General features: G+C 42.4%; 1 protein-coding gene across 1 annotated transcript; it reads left to right on the plus strand.

Moving 5' to 3' along the window:
* The first annotated feature begins 1,475 nt into the window (after positions 1 to 1,475).
* Positions 1,476 to 16,368, plus strand: TLR2 (toll like receptor 2). The gene is made up of 2 exons (XM_040331977.1): positions 1,476 to 1,692; positions 13,971 to 16,368. The coding sequence occupies exons 1-2, from the start codon at positions 1,643 to 1,645 to the stop codon at positions 16,345 to 16,347; spliced, it is 2,427 nt and encodes an 808-aa protein (XP_040187911.1). The 5' UTR covers positions 1,476 to 1,642; the 3' UTR covers positions 16,348 to 16,368.
* Positions 16,369 to 20,854: the final 4,486 nt, after the last annotated feature.

The raw sequence follows: 20,854 nt of genomic DNA on the forward strand, positions 1-20,854 counted from the left end.
TCTAGGTCAAAATAGGCCTTTTGGGGTTCTCCTGTTAGAAATGGGGCCAATAGTCCCGCCCACTGCTCTTTTGGCCATCCTTCGCGGTCAGCGACTCTCTCGAAAGTCGCCATGTACGCCTCAACATCATCCGCCGGTGTCATCTTTTGCAGGTGGTAGGAAGCACGTACAATCTTTGGTTCCGCTAACACCGGAGGTGCGGACCCCTTTTTCAGTTCCACCAGAGCTTCGGCGAACTGTCGGTTCATCTCCTGCTGGGCAGCGTGTTGTGCTGCAACGGCCTCTGCGACTTGGCGGTGTTGTGCTGCAACGGCCTCTGCGACTTGGCGGTGTTGTGCTGCAGCGGCCTCTGCGACTTGGCGGTTTATCTCCTGCTGGGCAGCCTGTTGTGCTGCAGCGGCCTCTGCGACTTGGCGGTTGGTTTCCCGCTGGGCTGCATTGGCCTGTAGCAGGGCCTTTAATATTTCTTCCATTTTCAGAAAAGTGCCCGCTGAATCCACCACGTGTGAGGGATTAGCTCGTGGGGATCACCTTTTCTGAAATCACAGTCTGTAAGCAGGCACTTTCTTTTAAGTCTGGCGGATGCCAGATTTTATTTATAAACGGTTTGCAGATTAAAATAAACAAAACAATAAATTAAATCCTTGCCGTCCGGCGCTAAACTAAACAAACAGGATCTCCTCTCTATACAGTGTGGGGCTAGTCCCTGACACCCACAAAACATGTAGTAAAGCAAACCTTTTCAGTCCAGCACTCAGCACTCCCCTCACTCAGGTCCCTTCCTGAGTTTCAAGCCAGAGCCCTGTTGTGCTCTCTTCCTGGACATTTAAAGTCCAGCTGATTGTGGACTCCAGTGGACCCAAACATCCGGACCGGAATCCTAGCCAGGCCCAGAGGCTGTAAAACCCGGAATGGATTCCGGTTCAGTCTCTCATAATGGAACGTATGCGAGGTGAAATGTACCTATGATCATGTATCGCACCTCGCATACTGTCACAATATATATATATATATATATATATATATATATATATATATATATATATATATATACTGTATATTGTAATAGATAGAAGCACCGCTAATTTCTTGTTTCAGAATTTTTTTTAAACCCAGAGTTTAACATCGTTTGAAGGAAATGTAGCGTGAAAATGTAAGTGGGTTTAACTGATCATATATTCTTTTTTCTTTTTTTTTGCCCTTCATGGTCTGTGAAAGGGATGCCACCTTTGACCTAATCTTTTATACTGGAAGGTGTGCCCCTTTCTCATCTCAGAAATTTGAGAGGTAGGAGATTCTTCTGACAGACATTCTCAGTTCCAATGACTACAATACATCTGAACGTAGCAGCAGAAAGTCAATCAGCTCATACCATAAACAGTAAAAGATTTTCTAGCTGTTATTATGATTGCACCTTCACATGCCTAGCAGTGCATTACTATACACAGAACTAACATAACATCCTCTTCTAGAAGACTGGGGCTTTTGTACAAGGCTGGGATTTCCTCATCAAAACAAATCCACACTGACTGTCTCTCCGCCCACAACTGAGAATTTCTGCTCAGCCGTGCAACCAGATCCTGTATGTCCCCGACAACTTGTAGCGCTGCCAGGCCGAACTTCTTTCCGTCATCTTACTTCGATGCACAGTCGCCAAGGGAGCACACGTATACAGAAAACACAAGTCTGCAGGTTTGTTTTCTATGTTTTACACTCTTTTATACCTGAAACAGAAGTGTCTGTGCTATCCGGGCTCAGCTAACACAAAGAATGTCTGTTCTATATACATTAACTTTTTCGATGGAAGGGATAAGACGGCTGAGTAATGCTGCCCTCTCTGGGAGATCCTAGTTCTGATACTATCACTTTCATTTTGACACCAAGATCTTATTTTGGGCTAATCTAGGAAATCCGGATCAAAGAAAAAAAATCTGTATATAGTCCATATCAACCAGTCACAGGCGAGCCAAGATCGTAGGGTTATAGACTGATAAACAGATTGGTAATTTTTTTTATCAATGTAAACCTTGCTTCTATTGCTGGGGACTGGTATTACCGGCCATTCCCGCTCAATAGAAGTCGATCGTCAAACAGACAAATTAGAAAACTTTTGTTGATCGTAATCTGCAGCCAAGTTAACAGTGTATTCTGGAAGCACCAAATCCTGCTGTCAGAATCCAATATCCCTGCGGAGAGCGGGGGGGGATTCCTCTGTCCTCCTTGTTTGTGTGGACTAAGGTATCTGTACCTGGCAGAGCAAACAAATAGCTGGATTCAAGTAGCCCACCGCAACTTTGCGGCGGCGTAGCGTATCGTATTTACACTACGCCGCCGTAAGTTAGCTAGGCAAGTACTGTATTCACAAAGTACTTGCCTGCTAAGTTACGGCGGCGTAGCGTAAATGCGGCGGGCGTAAGCGTGCCTAATTCAAATTATGCTGAGGGGGCGTGTTTTATGTTAAGGGTGACCTGACGTGATTGACGTTTTTTACGAACGGCGCATGCGCTGTCCGTGTACATATCCCAGTGTGCATTGCGGCAAAGTACGCCGCAAGGACGTATTGGTTTCGACGTCGACGTAAACTACGTCCAGCCCTATTCACGGACGACTTACGCAAACTACGTAACATTTTCAAATTTCGACGCGGGAACGACGGCCATACTTAGGGGGCATGTTTATCTTTAGGCAGCCTATCTCTTACGGAAACGGCGTATCTTTACTGCGACGGGCGCACTTACGTTCGTGAATAGGCGTATCTAGTGATTTACATATTCTACGCCGAACGCAATGGGAGCGCCACCTAGCGGCCAGCCTAAAAATTACACTTTAAGATACGACGGTGTAAGACACTTACGCCGCTCGTATCTTAGCCTAATTTAAGCGTATCTGGTTTCCAGAATACGCTTAAATTTGCGACGGCGCAGATTCTGACTTAGGCCGGCGTATCTACTGAAACGCCAGCCTAAGTCTTTCTGAATCCACCTAAAAATACTCATCTATGGGCAGATTAAAGCGGAGCTAAACCCAATTTGTAAAAGACTGCGACCAGGCAACTTAGCTCACACTTACCTGCTTTCTTGTCATCTTCTATTAAAGGGGAGTTCCACCCAAAAATGGAACTTCCGCTTTAAGTACTGGTGACCCCCTAACATACCACATTTGGCATGTCATTTTTTTTGGGGGGGGGGAGCGGGTACCCTGTTTTTACAGGCACCCAGCACCCACTTCTTCCTCTGGCTCTGCAGCGCCGGAAGGAAGTTCACCTCTCCCCCCTCCCTGCAATCTTCTGGGACACATCACAGGTCCCAGAACATTGCCCGGACATTCACTGCGTGCAGCGCAGCGTGCGCATGTGCAGTGCGCGCCCGGCTGTGAAGACACAGCCGGGCGCCCACAGTTAGAATGCCAGGGCCTCGGAGAGGATCAAGGCTTCCTGCACCCCCATCGCTGGACCGGTAAGTGTCTTATTATTAAAAGTCAGCAGCTACACTTTTTGTAACTGCTGACTTTTAAATGGGTGGAACTCCGCTTTAACTACTTAAAGCGGTGTTCCGCCCCCAAAAATCAAAATCAGTAGCTACACACACTGCAGCTGCTGGCTTTTAATAAATGGACACTTACCTGTCCTGGAGTCCAGCGAAATCGGCACCCGCAGCTGATGTTTCCATCAGCTACTGAGTGCTGCCACCGTCCTGTGACATCAGGTGAAGGTGGTGGGCAATAACGTGTTTCGGAGCATACACTCCTTTGTCAGACCTACGCCCAATGCTTGCTCGACAAGCTTATAAAAGGTGAGGGGGAGGAGGAAGAAGAGAGGGGAGGGGTTGGTGTCTGCTAATATGCTGGGGGTAAAGAGGGGCGGAGTGCAGATCTGTTGATGGATGTTGGTTTCATAAAGGGCCAGAGTCATGTGACTGGACATGTGACATATTCAGCACATTAGATTTAGTGTGCGTCTGGTCTTAATGGTCCCAGAACTAACAGACAGGGTTAGAGCAGGATTAGCACAATGTAACAGCATAATGAGATGAGGCGTGCATATACATATATATGTATATACTGTGTATGTGTGTGTGTATATATATATATATATATATATATATATATATATATAGTACCTGTCCGTACGTACATACATACTGTATGGTGGGGGGATAGATTCAGTGGCGGAACTACCGCCATAGCGACCCACGCGGACGCTATGGGGCCCGCAGCCGAGTGAGGATCAGGGGGGCCCGGTAGGGACGTCGTTCCCGTTAGCAGCCGTGGCTGCTTACACACACACTGCTCCAGGCACGCTCTGCCAATGAGAGCACACTGCCGAGGGATCTCCCAGAGACTCCACAGCTCTGACACAGCCAAAGGGAGACCGGGGATGCAGAAAATTTCATTTCCTGCCTCTGTGCAGTGCCGTGCCGATTTCTGAAGATGAGGCAGGTCAGGTAGGTGGAGAAGCATGGCTTTCTGTGTGGAGGAAGGAGGGGTGAGAATTCCTGCCTGGAGCAGTTTATTTTAGTGGGGAGGTTAAGGAAAGGGGGTGGGTTTGGTTTTAGAGAAGGACCCCCCTCCCCCCCTGTAAGTTTCTTGTAGAGAAGTTTACAGGGGGTAGTTATTGGCAGGGATTTGGTTCTGGGTGGGAAGTTTGTTGAATGAAGGGAGATATTATTTAGCATTAGAAATGAGGGAGATATTTTTGCCTTGAGGTGTGATCAGAGACAGGGGGTTAATATTGTGGGGATATATGAATGAGGGTGGTGTTTTGCAGTGGGGAGTTTTGCTTGTGGGTGGGGGGTTCTTAAGCAGTAGAGGGGGGGGGATTTTTTCCTTTAGTTCACACTGATGTGGCTATGCAAGGTGTATTTTGTGTGGGCATCAAGGATGAGCTCCGGCGTGTTCGCATAGAACACGTGCAGAGCCCGCCAGGAAGTCGGCACCCGCGCTGCGCTAATCACAGCCAGTCAGACATTGTCCGATGCTCGGCTGCAGAGATCGGGAAATGTCTGCCTGGCTGTGATTAGCGCAGCGCGGGTGCCGACTTCCTGGTGGGCTCTGCACGTGTTCTATGCGAACACGCTGGAGCTCATCCTTAGTGGGCATGGCAGCCCATTTATACTGTGTGGGCTGCTGTGCCTCCTTAAATACAAAGAAAAGGTCTATAGGACCCTCCACCATTTCTGGAGTCACAGCCCGCACAGGAATCGCAAATGCAGAGCAGTTTCCAGTGTGGGTGTGATTTCTAGTGTGTGCAGCATGCCATTAGGATTAAAGGCCTGTTCATACTGCTGCAATGCGGGAACCCTGCAAATCCACTGGGGGTTCCCACATCGCATGTCTCCTGTCGGCAGTTCACACTGCCCCATATGAACTGCTGGGAGTGCCAATTAAAACTTAATGGCACTCCCAAATCAGTTCGCATATTGCAGTGCGATCTGCAAATTCGGACAGGAATTGAATCACATGGGTGTGAACACCCAGGGCTCAAGTCCTGCGGGAACGCATGGGAACAACGTTCCTTTACTTTTTCCACAGCAGGAATGCCGTTCTCATTGTCAAGGTGCACCGACCTCCCCTACCTCGGTCCTCCTATTCCTCCTCCTCCAGCGGCCGCTGTTACAAAGTCCCAGCTCTAGTGATGGGTGAACACTGATCCATTGGCAAATTGAATCAGTGTAATGTAAATGATAGGAGCCGGGACTTTGTTACAGCGGCCACTGGAGAAGGAGGAGGTGGACTGAGGGAGGGGAGGACGGGATCGCGCTGGGATATTCAAATCCCAGATTTAGACACATGCCAGGCTGCATTGCTAGACACAGATCAGGCTGCATTGCTGCACACTGATCGGGCTGCATTTGATGGACACTGGCAAGGCTGCATTGATGGGCACTGGTAAGGCCATATTTGGTGGGCACTGGCAAGGCTGCATTTGATGGGCACTGGCTAGGCTGCATTTGATGGACACTGGCAAGGCTGCATTTCATGGGCGCTGGCTAGGCTGCATTTGATGGACACTGGCAAGGCTGCATTTCATGGGTGCTGATCAGGTTGCATTTGATGGGCACTGATCAAGCTGCATGTCATGGGAACTAATCAAGCTGCATTTGATGGACACTGGTAAGGTTTCATTTGATGGACACTGGCAAGGCTGCATTTCATGGGTGCTGATCAGGTTGCATTTGATGGGCACTGATCAAGCTGCATGTCATGGGCACTGATCAAGCTGCATTTCATGGGAACTAATCAAGCTGCATTTGATGGACACTGGTAAGGTTTCATTTGATGGGCACTGATCAGGTTTCATTTGATGGGCACTGGCAAGGCTGTATTGATGAGCACTGGCAAGGCTGCATTGATGGGCACTGATCAAGCTGCATTTGATGGGCACTGATCAAGCTGCATTTGATGGGCACTGGTAAGGCGGTAAGGCTGCATTTGATGGGCACTGATCACGCTGAATTGTATGGGCACTGGTAAGGCTGCAATAATGGGGCACTGATCATGCTGCATTTGATGGGCACTAATCAGGCTGCATTTCATGGGCACTGAGAAGTGAGCGGCCCAGGGCCTGGGCCCCACTTTGCACAATCAATACAGGCAGCCTGAGGAGAGGGGCCACAAGCCGGCACACTCACTCAGCAATCCCAAACTTACTCTTCTGCACAGATTAACACATGTGTGCAGACGCATTGGGGTAGCAGGGGTCCCACACATTGGAGCCTGCATAGAAATATAGTGCAGAAGGAGTCCCAGTTGTTGCAACTTGTTTTAGAAATTCCCTGCGAGGGAACCATTATCACACAGTGTGGTGTGTTTTATTGTTAGTATAGCATACAGATTAAATTATTTTGTTGTTACTTCTGTGCTATATTTATTTGTTTAATGCATGTGAATGTTAGGCCCTTTTCACACTACAAAATAAATCCGTTTTAATAATCCGTATTAAAATCCGTCAGATAATGTTAAAAAACGGAAGTTATACGTCCTTTATAAAATATCATTAAAGTCTATGGGATTTTTTTATGTTCCGTAAAGATCCGTAATAGTCCGTTATAACGTACGGACGTTAGTTATAACGGAATATGTGACGGGTCTTGCACTATTTTTTGTCCATTTTTTGTCCATTGCAAGTAACGGATATATTAACGTCCGTTATATTTTAACATTGAAGTCTATGGCGCACGGACGTTAGTAAATGTCTCCGTAAATGTTCGTTATGTTAGCGGACGTTAATTTTACTGAGCATGCTCAGTAAAGACTTCTGTAGCTGGACTTCAAGAAAGGGTGAAATGGTTTTTATTAACGGACGTTAGAAAGGAATGATATAACGGATGTATACGGATAAACATTATCCGTTTTCAATAAAGGAAGAATGGTAAAATATTTATCCGTATGTATCCGTTATTAAATCCGTTAATAAACGTCCGTTAATAGGTGTAATACGGATATTATAAAACGGACATACAATCCATAGTGTGAAAGAAGCCTAAGATGTGTCCTCAACTCATAAACTGGCGCTTCACAATAAATATTGCAGTTTATTCATTAAAAAAGTAGTACATAAAACATACATATACTGTATGTATATATTATATATATATGTGTATATGTATGTATGTATATATATGTATATATATATATATATATATATATATATAGTAATCTCATGTTGTGCAGGGACATTTCTAAACACGTGCCACTACTATAGACACCCAGCAGGTACGATATTTAAAGGAATTATTTTTTTTTCACTTTAAGCATCATTAAAATCGCTGCTCAAGAAAAAAATACAGTTTTTAAAACTTTTTTTCCATTGATACATGTTCCCTGGGGCAAGACCCGGGTTCTCAAATACGTTTTCCAACAATAACTTGAATATTGGGCTTTAAAATGAGCACTCTTGAATTCGAACGTTCAAGTCCCATAGACTTCAATGGGGTTCTAAATGTTCGCGCAAACGATCGGTCTGTTCGAACGTTCTGGTGCGAACCGAACCCGGGTATGTTCGGCTCATCCCTAGACACAGGTCACGCTGCATTGGGCACAGGTCACGCTGCATGGGGCACAGGTCACGCTGCATGGGGCACAGGTCACGCTGCATGGGGCACAGGTCACGCTGCATGGGGCACAGGTCACGCTGCATTGACACTAGGGCGGCTCTGGGGGGCCCCATACAACATTTTGCTATGGGGCCCTGTGATTTCTAGTTACGCCCCTGGATAGATTACAAACAAAGTTACTATGTTGGGTGATGAAGGAAGTCAAGTACGATCGATGTAAAAAAAATAAAAAAAAATATTCAGTACATTCGATGTTAAATGGCAAATGTTAAGTACGTTCGATGTTGAATGTCAAGTATGTTCGATGCTGAATGGAGAGTGAAATTGTCAAGTACATTCAATGTTGAATGGGATGAGTTTTGTACGTTTGATGTTGAGTGGGAAAAAAGCAGGTACTTATGATTACCTGTCTATATATATATATATATATATATATATATATATATATATATATATAGTTGCAATAAAAAGTATATGAACCCTTTTGGAATGATATGGATTTCTGCACAAATTGGTCATAAAATGTGATCTGGTCTTCATCTAAGTCACAACAATTGTCATTCACAGTCTGCTTAAACTAATAACACACAAAGAATTAAATGTTACCATGTTTTTATTGAACACACCATGTAAACATTCACAATGCAGGTGGAAAAAGTATGTGAACCATTGGATTTATTAACTGGTTGAACCTCCTTTGGCAGCAATAACTTCAACCAAACGTTTCCTGTAGTTGCAGATCAGACGTGCACAACGGCCAGGAGTAATTCTTGACCATTTCTCTTCACAGAACTGTTTTAGTTCAGCAATATTCTTGGGATGTCTGGTGTGAATCGCTTTCTTGAGGTCATGCCACAGCATCTCAATCGGGTTGAGGTCAGGACTCTGACTGGGCCACTCCAGAAGGCGTATTTTCTTCTATTTAAGCCATTCTGTTGTTGATTTACTTCTATGCTTTGGGTCGTTGTCCTGTTGCAACACCCATCTTCTGTTGAGCTTCAGCTGGTGGACAGATGGCCTCAAGTTCTCCTGCGAAATGTCTTGATAAACTTGGGAATTCTATTTTCCTTCGATGGTAGCAATTCGTCCAGGCCCTGACGCAGCAAAGCAGCCCCAAACCATGATGTCCCCACCACCATACTTCACAGTAGGGATGAGGTTTTGATGTTGGTGTGCTGTGCCTCTTTGTCTCCACACATAGTGTTGTGTGTTTCTTCCAAACAATTCAAATTTGGTTTCATCTGTCACACAGAATATTTTGCCAGTACTGCTGTGGAAGATCCAGGTGCTCTTGTGCAAACTGTAAACGTGCAGCAATGTTTTTTTGGACAGCAGTGGCTTTCTCTGTGGTATCCTCCCATGAAATCCATTCTTGTTTAGTGTTTTACATATCGTAGATTCACTAGCAGGGGTGTTAGCATATGCCAGAGACTTTTGTAAGTCTTTAGCTGACACTCTAGGATTCTTCTTCACCTCATTGAGCAGTCTGCGCTGTGCTCTTGCAATCATCTTTACACAACGGCCACTCCTAGGGAGAGTAGCAGCAGTGCTGAACTTTCTCCATTTATACAATTTGTCTTACCTTGGACTGATGAACAGCAAAGCTTTTGGAGATACTTTTATAACCCTTTCCAGCTTTATGCAAGTCAACAATTCTTAATCGTAGGTCTTCTAAGAGCTTTTTTGTGCGAGGCATCATTCACATCAGACAATGCTTCTTGTGAAAAGCAAACCCAGAACTGGTGTGTGTTTTTTATAGGGCAGGGCAGCTGTAACCAACACCTCCAATCTCATCTCATTGATTAGACTCCAGTTGGCTGACACCTCACTCCAATTAGCTCTTATAGATGTCATTAGTCTAGGGGTTCACATATTTTTTCCACCTGTACTGTGAATGTTTACATGGCGTGTTCAATAAAAACATGGTAACCCCAAAGGGTTCACATACTTTTTATTGCAACTGTATATATAGGGATAGATTGTAACCAAAGGTGCTTCATTGGGCCATAATGTGTATGGTGATAGAGGGAGTCAAGTACATTTGATGTAAAATGTATATTCAATATTGAATGGCCAATGTTAAGTACATTCAGTGTTTAATCTAAATTGTTTAGTACATTCAATGTTGAATGTCAAGTACATTCGATGCTGAATGGAGAGTGGGTTTGTCAAGTACATTTGATGTTAAATGGAAAATGTTTGGTACATTCGATGTTGAATGTCAAGTTCGTTTGATGCTAAATGAAGAAAATAATTGTTCACAGTATTCTGATGCCCCGTACACACGATCACTTTTTGTGATGAAACAAAAATGACATTTTTTTTCCAACTTCATCATTAAAAATGATGTTGCCCACACACCATCGTTTTTGAAAAATGATGAACAAAGCGACGGCACTCTAAAGGGCAAGTTCTATTCGCCTTGAGGCTGCTTTTAGCTGGTTACTTGTTAGTAAAAGACGATTCGTGCTTTTTTGTCTGTTACAGTGTGATGAATGTGCTTACTCCATTATGAATGGTAGTTTTACCTCCCGTCTCATAACTTGCTTCTGGGCATGTGCGGGTTTAAAACTTCGTTTTTGCCCACACCCGATCATTTTTTACCACACAAAAAATGACCCCCGGTTAGGTTCACACCAGAACATGCGAGCAGGCAAAAAGTTTGAGAGAACATGCGAACCCTATTAAAGTCTATAGGACACAAATGTGAAAAATCAAAAGTGCATATTTTAAAGGTTTATATGCAAGTTATTGCCATAAAAAGTGTATGGGGACTCGGGTACTGCCCTAGGGGACATATATCAATGCAACAAAAAAAGTTTTTACATTTTTTTTCCAGGAGCAGTGATTTCAATAATGCTTAAAGTGAAACAAAAAAATGAAATATTCCTTTAAATATTGTGCCTGGGGGGTCCCCTTAGCCTGTCTGTAAAATGGTGCATCTGCGTGATGTGTAGAACGGTGCCGCAGCAAAATGCCATTTCTAAAGGAAAATATTTAAACTCGCTCACGGCTGTAATGTATTGCCGACTCCTGGCAATATAGGTGAAAAATCAAGGCAAAAATTGGCGTGGGGTCCCCCCCCCCCAGCACATACTATGCCCTCCTAGTCTGGTATGAATTTTAAGGGGAACTCCACTCCAAAATTTACTGAGCATGTAGCCTGAAGGACCAGGCCACATTTCCTCAACATGGGGAGGGTGCAAAGGGCCTGGTATGGATTTTGGGTGGGACTCCATGCCGTTTGTTTCTTAATTCTGTCAAAGGGTTCCCCTTAACCATATATAACCAATGTGTATATATATACATATATATATATATATATATATATATATATATATACACTAAACTGCCTGCATGCCACTAACTAACCTGCCTAACCTAGCTCAAGTTCTCTGTCTCTTCCACATATCACACTACATACGGTTGTCTTGTAAGCAGCCTTATATAGTTTGGGTCGTGGGCCCCCTGAGCCATGATTGGCCAAAGGCACCCTGTGATTGGTCAAAGCATGCAGGCCAGGTGCATGCTTTGGCCAATCGGCAGCCATTAATGCACTGCGATCAAATGAACACCCGAATCGACCATCGGGACCATCCCTACTCAGTTCTAGAGTATAGTGTTGATTTCTATTTCCTCATTTATACCTCCTGGCCAGAATACATCCAGGGCATATATCCAGTATGTTTCCCTTTGATAAAGATGTTGAAATCTCTCTGCCTCTGGGAAACTCTAAAGCCTTGTACACACGCTCGGTTTTCTCGGCAAGAACCAGCAAGAAAAGCAAACCGAGCGTGTGTACGAGGCTTTCAGGTTTCTCGACAAGAAAACTGACCTGAATCTAGACGAGAAAAATAGAGAACACGTTCTCTATTTTCTCGTTGTGAGATTCTCGGCAGTTTTCCTGCCGAGAAACCCAAGAGTGTGTATACTTGGTTGGTAAATAAAGTGCAGCGCCAATACGGAGACCGCCTAAAAAGCGGGTTCTAAATGTTGTGTCACTTACCTGGTCGCCATGGAAACCCGTGCATGCTCGAAATGACTTTGACGCATGCGCGGTTGCTTCCTAGGCATAGGTAGAGTGCAGCAAGATGGGGCGATGGTATCGAATGTGACGAGCGCATGCTCGTCGTACGCAATGACGTCACTGCGTTCTTGCCTTTCAAAAGAATCACGGTTCTTTTGTTTACAAAAGTTTATTGTAAATATTAAAAGACAGTTACAAGTATAAAAGTGATAAAAGGATCAACATTGAACAAATAGTATAGTATACTATGCATCATATAGAAAGAGAAGGGTGATATCGGTTTACAGTTTCGATAGCAGGCAAATCAGGGACAAGCATGTCCTTCTACACCAAGTTCTTCTCTTTATCTACTTCTCCCACCTGCACTGTATTTGAACGGATCTGTTTATCCTCACCAGGGGACAAGGGTACGATATCCTGTTTATTTCACGTTATTAACGATTTTGCCTTACAAGAGAAGTCTGGCCCGATGCTTCATTGGGAATCAGATCTTAACTGCACCTTCTCTACTAAAACATGGCATGCCATGTTGGATAACCTCCGTAAATGCAGTAAAGCAGTCTCCTTCAGAGAGACTCCAATGAAACTCTTCTCTAGATGGTATTTTACCCCCTCCAAAATCCATTCATTCTATCCCACAATATCTCCTAACTGTTTTAGAGGTTGCCCTGAGCAAGGTACACTGTTACACACTTTTTGGAGCTGCCCACTGCTGGATCAGATCTGGAGATCAGCGTTGGTCAGATTTGAAAAATCCTCTAGTTTTAAAATCACTCTCACCCCCCAGATATGCCTCCTATTTGCCAGTGTACCGAATATCCCCACTCCCTGCACTAGACTATTCCACTCCCTATGTAGTGCCATCCAGTGGATGATAGCCCTTAACTGGAAAACAGATATAGTACTGTGGTCGCAAGTTATGGACAGAATGGAGACAATAAAACTTTCTGAAAGAATATACCATACATTGAATGACAGTCTCCAAGTATTTGACCTTTAATGATCTTATTGGAATCTTACTCGGTAAATTGATTGTACCCCCCTTTTTATCACGGTTCTTTTGAAAGGAGAGTCTAAACACTTGGGAGGCAAGAGATTCCTGCCAAGAATCTCATCAGGAAAAATGATCATGAGGGAACGTGATCACTTATAAAAACAGAGAAAAAAGGTATTCATTGCTCTGAATGGGTTGTTTTATAAGGTGATTGTTTACAATCACTTTAAGGTCTAATGTAGCACTAGCCAAAATACCCGGCTTAAGCCATCCATAGACAGCTTGAACTTTGGCTGATTCATGTTTATTTTGGAGCCACGAGTAGCCTGCAAGCACCACTCAGTTTGACAACAGTCAATTTAAAAATGAACTGAGCCAGTAGAAAAATTATTTGTCAAAATCCTATCAGATGCAGTCACTGTGCGGCACCACCATAGTAATCAGGCACCTGTGGGTGCTGCAGCTACCTGAATACAATAGCCTGGAGTGGAAGTCTGATGGACCGTTTTCATCAGACTAAACCGATCGTGTGTGGGCCCCATCGTTTTTTATCCATCGTTTTTTATCCATCGGTTAAAAAACTAGGAACTTGTTTTAAAATTATCTGATGGTTAAAAAACCGATAGAAAAAAAAAGATCGTCTGTGGGGAAATCCATTGGTTAAAAAGCAACGCATGCTCACGTCGTGTTTTACGTCACCGCGTTCTGACACGATCGTATTTTTAACCGATGGTGTGTAGGCACGACTAATGAAAGTCCGCTTCATCGGATATCTGATGAAAAAATCCATCAGTCCGTTTTTATCGGATGAACCGATCGTGTGTACAGGGCATTAGTCTACTGTGAATCTGTCTACTAACCTATCTAATTTGTACTTATTTTTGTTTTTTCTTAGGTCCCTCAACATCAGAATGGTTGCATACATATGGAGTTGTTGCTTGATCTGTTCATTGGTGGCTTTAACGCATTCTTTATATGAAGCTGAAACCTGTTTTTGTGATGGCATGAATTTCTGTAATTGCTCCTCTAGACATTTGACTGCTATCCCTCCCAACCTGCCAAAACAACTGCAGCGACTGGACATATCTAATAACCTAATTCAAGAGATTACAGACACAGATTTACAGCCATACAAGGAGCTGGAAGTACTGCTCATGAACAACAATGACATCCATTCCATTAGCCAAAACTCTTTTCAGTCACTGGCGAACCTTGAAGAGCTGGATATATCTTATAATAAACTAACCAGCACGTTGCCTACTTGGTTTAGACACCTTCAAAGCTTGAAACGGTTAAACCTACTTGGTAACCAATATACGTCCCTTGGTGAAAGCTCCCTTTTTTCTGGTCTGTCCTCACTGAAGGATTTGAAGATTGGAAATGGTAACTTTGAAGCTTTTCATAGGCATGACTTTGATGGAGTGTTGAGCTTAGATAACCTATACTTAAATATTTCAAATCTCAGGCAATATGCAAACGGTACTCTAAAGACCATAAAACCTATCGGGCATGTTACCATTACTACAAATATACCCCTATTGCCAGACATAATGACAGATCTTTCGCTGTCTGCTATTGTATTAGAAATCAAAAACATGTCCTTCACACTGCGTGAAGATGTAGAATCCTTCACAGCTCTGACTGACACAACGGTGAAAGTTTTAATGTATAGGGAGTGTCTGCTGACTGACAACAGTGGAGCACGACTTATAGAAATTATTAATACGTACAAAAACGTTACAGACTTTGATTTGCTTGATTGTACACTAGAAGGGACAGGGCAAGGTGCTATATATCTGAAGGATGAAAACTCATCTCTTACCACAGTAGTGATCAAGAATCTGTACATACCAAATTTTTATATTTTTTCAGACTTAAGGACTGTATATAAGATAGTGCGTAAAATTAAAAGCCTTACCTGTGTTGATAGCAAAGTGTTTTTGATGCCTTGCAATTTTTCCAGATCCTTTATGATGATGGAGTACCTTGACTTAAGTGGCAATATCCTGACGGACCTGCTTTTGCAAGGTGCATCTTGTTTTTATGATGGATATGGTGCTTGGCCTTCACTGAAAACGTTAAATGTGAGCAAAAATCGATTGCTTTCATTACCAAAAGTTGCTGAAACATTAGTACATGTACCCTCTTTAACCAGCATTGATCTTAGTCAAAACAGTTTTGGTGGTTCAAGTTCCTCTTCATGTACATGGCCTGTAAACCTCAAATCCTTAAATATCTCAAATTGCCAAATCAGACATATCAGTGACTGCATTCCTGTAACTTTGGAGCATTTGGATGTGAGTTTCAATAATCTTGAAGTATTTGGATTGTCTATGCCAGATTTAAAAGAGCTTTACATATCAGAAAACAGATTAACTAAACTGCCAGCGGATGCCCACCTACCGCGTTTAAATCTGTTTATAATCCGAGAAAACCGGCTCATTGACTTTTTCCAGTCTGACTTGAACTTCTTTCCAAATTTAACAGGACTAGATGGAAGAAACAATAATTACTTCTGCTCCTGTCAGTTTGTGGATTTTGTTAGCAAAAATCATAAACTACTTGTTGGTTGGCCACAAGACTACGTTTGTGACTCTCCGACATCTGTCAGAAACAATCAAATTGACAAAGCAAACCTTCCTCTCTTAATGTGCCACAAAACATTAGTTGTGACACTAACGTGCATCATCTTGATATTGGGCATAACCTTTATTTTGGCGCTTTGCTATTATTTTCACATTGTATGGTATGTGAAGATGACCTGTGCCTGGCTGAAAGCAAAGAGAAGACCATTGAAAGTACTGGACAGAGAAATCTGTTATGACGCATATGTATCATATTGCGAAAGAGATTCGGAATGGGTGGAAAATATGATGTTGCCATTATTGGAAAACGGTGATCCTCCATTCAAGATATGCTTTCATAAGCGAGACTTTGTGCCTGGCAAAACGATCATCGATAACATAATTGATGCCATGGAAACGAGCTACAAAACCCTCTTTATCTTGTCTGAGCACTTTGTTCAAAGCGAATGGTGCAAATATGAGCTGGAATTCTCACACTTTCGTCTTTTTGATGAAAATAATGATACAGCCATTTTGGTTATCCTGGAACCTATTGAAAGGTCAACTGTCCCAAAAAGATTTGCCAAACTGCGCAAACTCATGAACACAAAAACCTACCTCAAGTGGCCAACAGAGGAAGAGGAACAAGAAGTCTTCTGGACTAACCTGAAGGAAGCTCTTCAGCCAGAGGACCACTATCAGTCATAATGTTGTGACAATTGGACAACTGAAAAAACAACAAAAGGATGCTGTTAAAAATATATCTGCCATTAAACACCAATTAATTACATTAGGTTCAATTAATAAAGGTGCAGTCCTCCTTCACTTACCTCATCCTTCGATTTTGCTTTAAATGTCCTTCTTTCTTCTGAGAAATCCTCAATTCCTGTTTTTCTGTCTGTAACTCCACACAGTAGTGCAAGGCTTTCTCCCTGGTGTGGAGAAAGCCTCTTGAGGGGGCAAGCAGGAGAGTCGGGACGCTCTCTACTTTGCAGATAGAGAAAGGAGCTGTGTGTTAGTGGGTGTCCTGACGCTCCTGCTCGCCCCCTCAAGAGGCTTTCTCCATGTAACGGTCACCACCGTTTACGACCTTCCATCAACCCACGACAGCTTATCTGACACTCACCAACAGGACCCGATCCATCCCATTTCCCAGAATAACCGAGACACACAGCTCTGGGTTCTGGTTTCAAAATATATGAACACTTTTAATGGTTAGCTCTCAAGTTTATATACAGTTTTCAAGGCATGTTTCAGTGATCACAGGAAAAATCAAACTCTCCACCCACACATCACACCCTGGGGGGGCTTCAATACACCTTCAGATGGGCTAATTGCTAAACATTCCAGACATTTCGGCGCCGGTCTATAATTAACATGACCTAATCACTCTACCTGAGAAGTCACATTCCTTCATTAACAGAATTCAAACAAAACACCATCACACAATGATTTCCCCTCAATCCACATCTTTAGACAGACGGTCTGTCTCCGACAGAAAGGTAGTCACACCTGAGCATCAATAGGCTTTAAACAGTGTTATCACACAATGAAAGGCCTTTCAGGAGCCAGCCTCATTTAACAACTCACTAGCCTGGGCTAATCATTGAAAGAGTCATTATTGACCAGTAGGGTCAGAATAATCTTTACAGACCTTAAGGAATGTATGGTGGATTACTGTCCATGTTAAAACAATCCAACATATGTCCCTTTATTTCCTGGCTCAATCTGTGCCCAAAAGTGACTCCTGTTACACTCCACACCAGGGAGAAAGCCTTGCATTACTGTGTGTAGTTACAGACAGAAGAACAGGAAGTGAGGATTTCTCAGAAGAAATAAGGACATTTAAAAGCAAAATCGAAGGATGAGGTAGGTGGAGGAGGATTGCACTGAGGTAAAGGAAGGTATTTAGGATTTTTTTTTTTTACCTTTACAACCCCTTTAAGTACACGTGTTATTTGCTGTTACAATTGCAACCTTCAGCTCTCATTGGCTGTCATTGCTAGAAAGAATACCAGTTATGACAAAAAAACAAAACAATAACAGATTATGGCTCACAGATCATTGATTCTCTGTAGGTCAGTACATTTCTTGGATGGAGCAACTAAAATGCACTTGTGTATACTTTACTGTGCTATGTACAATGTAATACTACACTGTGCTTGTGAACATAATTAATCAGCATGTACAGTAAGTCAATATATAAACATTTTAGAGCTGAAAGTTGTGATATAATAATTGCCTTAATCATTTCACTGTTTATAGTGCAGAAACTATAACACGCTTCTGGTAGAGTTAAATTCTTGCCATATGCATTTTTTTATTTTAAAAAGGAAATGGGAAATGCTGTGACTGTGTTTTGTTTGTATGTTTAGCTCAAATCTAAACTGGGGTGTGCCATTTGAAATCTTCCGTTTGGCTGGCAATGTCTGAAAAAGAGCAAGTCTGCAAGAATTTCAGAACTACATGACCCCGAAGAGTATTTCTGTTAAATATGGCTATTACTGTCTCATGCTACTTACTGAGCCAGCTAACAAAGAGCAAAAACTGTAGTCACCATTTCATAATGGTAGTGGAAATCATTTTTTTTATATACAATTTTTTTATTTTATTTTGTACTACTACTGAACCTTCACAAAGCGAGGAAAAGGTGTGCACACACTTATGCCGCGTACAGACGGTCATTTTTTGTGATGAAAAAAATATAAATATGAATAAAACGACGTTTTTGAAACTTCATTTTAAAAAACGACGTTGCCTACACACCATCGTTTTTTCAAAATGCTCTAGCAAAGCGCGGTTACGTTCAGCACTCTTTTCCATTGAAGCTAGCTTCATAACTTGCTTTTGAGCATGCGTGGGTTTAAAAACATTGTTTTAAACGTCGTTTTGCCCACACACTATCATTTTAATTGACACAAAAAACAACGTTTTTTTCAGAAGACATAAAACGACGTTTTCCCCACACACGGTCATTTTAAATGACGTTTTCAAAAACGACGTTTTTTTTAAATCACAAAAAACGACCGTCTGTACGCGGCATAAGTTGTAGAGATTCAAATTTGTACAAATGCACTCAGTAGATAGAGGGGACACAGATAGAAGTACGTTTTTGCTTATATTATACAATATTATATTTCCATATTCTGTGGATGTTTTAGACAAAATTTAGTGGGATTTTTCCCGTAAAGAAGCAGTATCACATTTATTTATTATTAATATTGAATTATTTACATTATTCAAAGTGCATACAGTACTTTGTCCCATTTTCCTAGGTTCCCTGTAACACTAATTGCAATGTCGGACACAGTGCCCCCCCCCCCCCCCCCCCCCTGTGTATGGCCCAAGGCAAGCACTAACAAGAGGAAGGGTGGGAAGATGACACATTTCACCTCTGCATTACTTCCCTAAACCAAGTGTTGGGATTCTGAGACTGGCCCCCGCCAGCGAATTAGCCTCCTTGTTGGTGTGTGGCGGTTGTGCACCAAGGAGGGGGGCGCCCTGTCCAACATCACAGCTAGTGTTACCAGGCATCTAGGAAGATCAGACAAAGTACTTTATGTACTTCTGTCTCATCAGGAACTATTTAATTGAAAACTACAATGTGAAAATGTACTTACTTAGCTGATGATTTCTGCATTATTACATAACCACTTCAATACAGGGCATTTTTACCCCCTTCACCCCTTTCCTGCCCAGGCCAATTTTCAGTTTTCAGAGATGTAACATTTTGAATGACAATTGCGTGGTCATGCAACACTGTACCCATATGAAATTTTGATAATTTTTTTCCCCACAAATAGAGATTTCTTTTGGTGGTATTTGATCACCTATGCGGTTTTTATTTTTTGCACTATAAACAAAAAAAGAGCGACAAACTAAAATTTAACTTTTTGCTATAATAAATATCCCAAATTTGAAAAAAAGAAAAACACATTTTTTCCTCAGTTTAGGCTGATATGTATTCTTCTACATATTTTTGGTAAAAAAAAAATCACAATTAGCGTATATATTGATTGGTTTGCGCAAAAGTGATAGCGCCTACAAAATAGTGGATAGATAGATGGCATTTTTATTATTTTATTTTTTTACTAGTAATGGTGGTGATCTGCGACATTGCACTGATTACTATGTAAATCTCACTGGCAGGGAAGGGGTTAACACTAGGGGGCGATCAAGGGGTTTAATGTGTTACCTAGGGAGTGATTCTAACTGTAGGGGGAGGGGACTCACAAGTGGAGGAGCCCGATCGGTGTTCCTCTGTACTGGGAACACACATCGGTCTCCTCTCACCTGACAGGACTGTGGATCTCCCTTGGACTACAGGAGAGTCAGGACACCCACTTACGCACAGCTCCTTTCTCTATCTGCAATGTAGAGAGCGTCCTGACACTCCACACCAGGGAGAAAGCCTCCCATTACTGTGTGGAGTTACAGACAGAAGAACAGGAAGTGAGGATTTCTCAGAAGAAATAAGGACATTTAAAAGCAAAATGAAAGGATGAGGTAAGTGAAGGAGGACTGCACTAAGGTAAAGGAAGCTATTTAGGGAAAAAAATGATTGTACCTTTACAACCCCTTTAAGGGTATTACTACGTTCCAGACATCCCTATATTTGAGGTGGCACACCACACTTTTTTTTGTTTCTCAGCTGATTATACTCTAATTATATGAGCTTTGCTGTACTATTTTGTGCTTAGTACAGCGAACAGTATGTGATTATTATTTGATTTGTCTTCAGTAATTTGATTACTTGCCAATTATTTATGTAATACATTCCTTCTGTGTTTGCTAAACTGCAGAGACCTTGCCTGATCTATTCCTTTGAATACGTACAACATATGTGTATGTCGTTTTTAACATTGATGTTTTTACTTTATGCCCTTTTCAGTTGTAATAAAAACAATTTTTCAATAAAAAGAAAAGAAGAAAAGAATAACAGTGTTTTTAAAAGAAGATGGGTGACCTATATAGTTGGCGTTTCCCATGGTGAAGTTATCTTCTTGTATAACAAGCTTCTTACTCACTTTAACCACTTCAGCCCCGGACCATATTGCTGGTCAATGACAGGGCCACTTTTTGCGATTCGGCACTGCGTCGCTTTAACTGACAATTGCGCGGTCGTGCGACGTGGCTCCCAAACAACATTGGCGTCCTTTTTTTCCCACAAATAGAGCTTTCTTTTGGTGGTATTTGATCACCTCTGCGGTTTTGA

This window comes from Rana temporaria, chromosome 1 (genome assembly GCF_905171775.1).
Source record: "Rana temporaria chromosome 1, aRanTem1.1, whole genome shotgun sequence".
In the NCBI taxonomy this organism is placed as follows: Eukaryota; Metazoa; Chordata; class Amphibia; order Anura; family Ranidae; genus Rana; species Rana temporaria.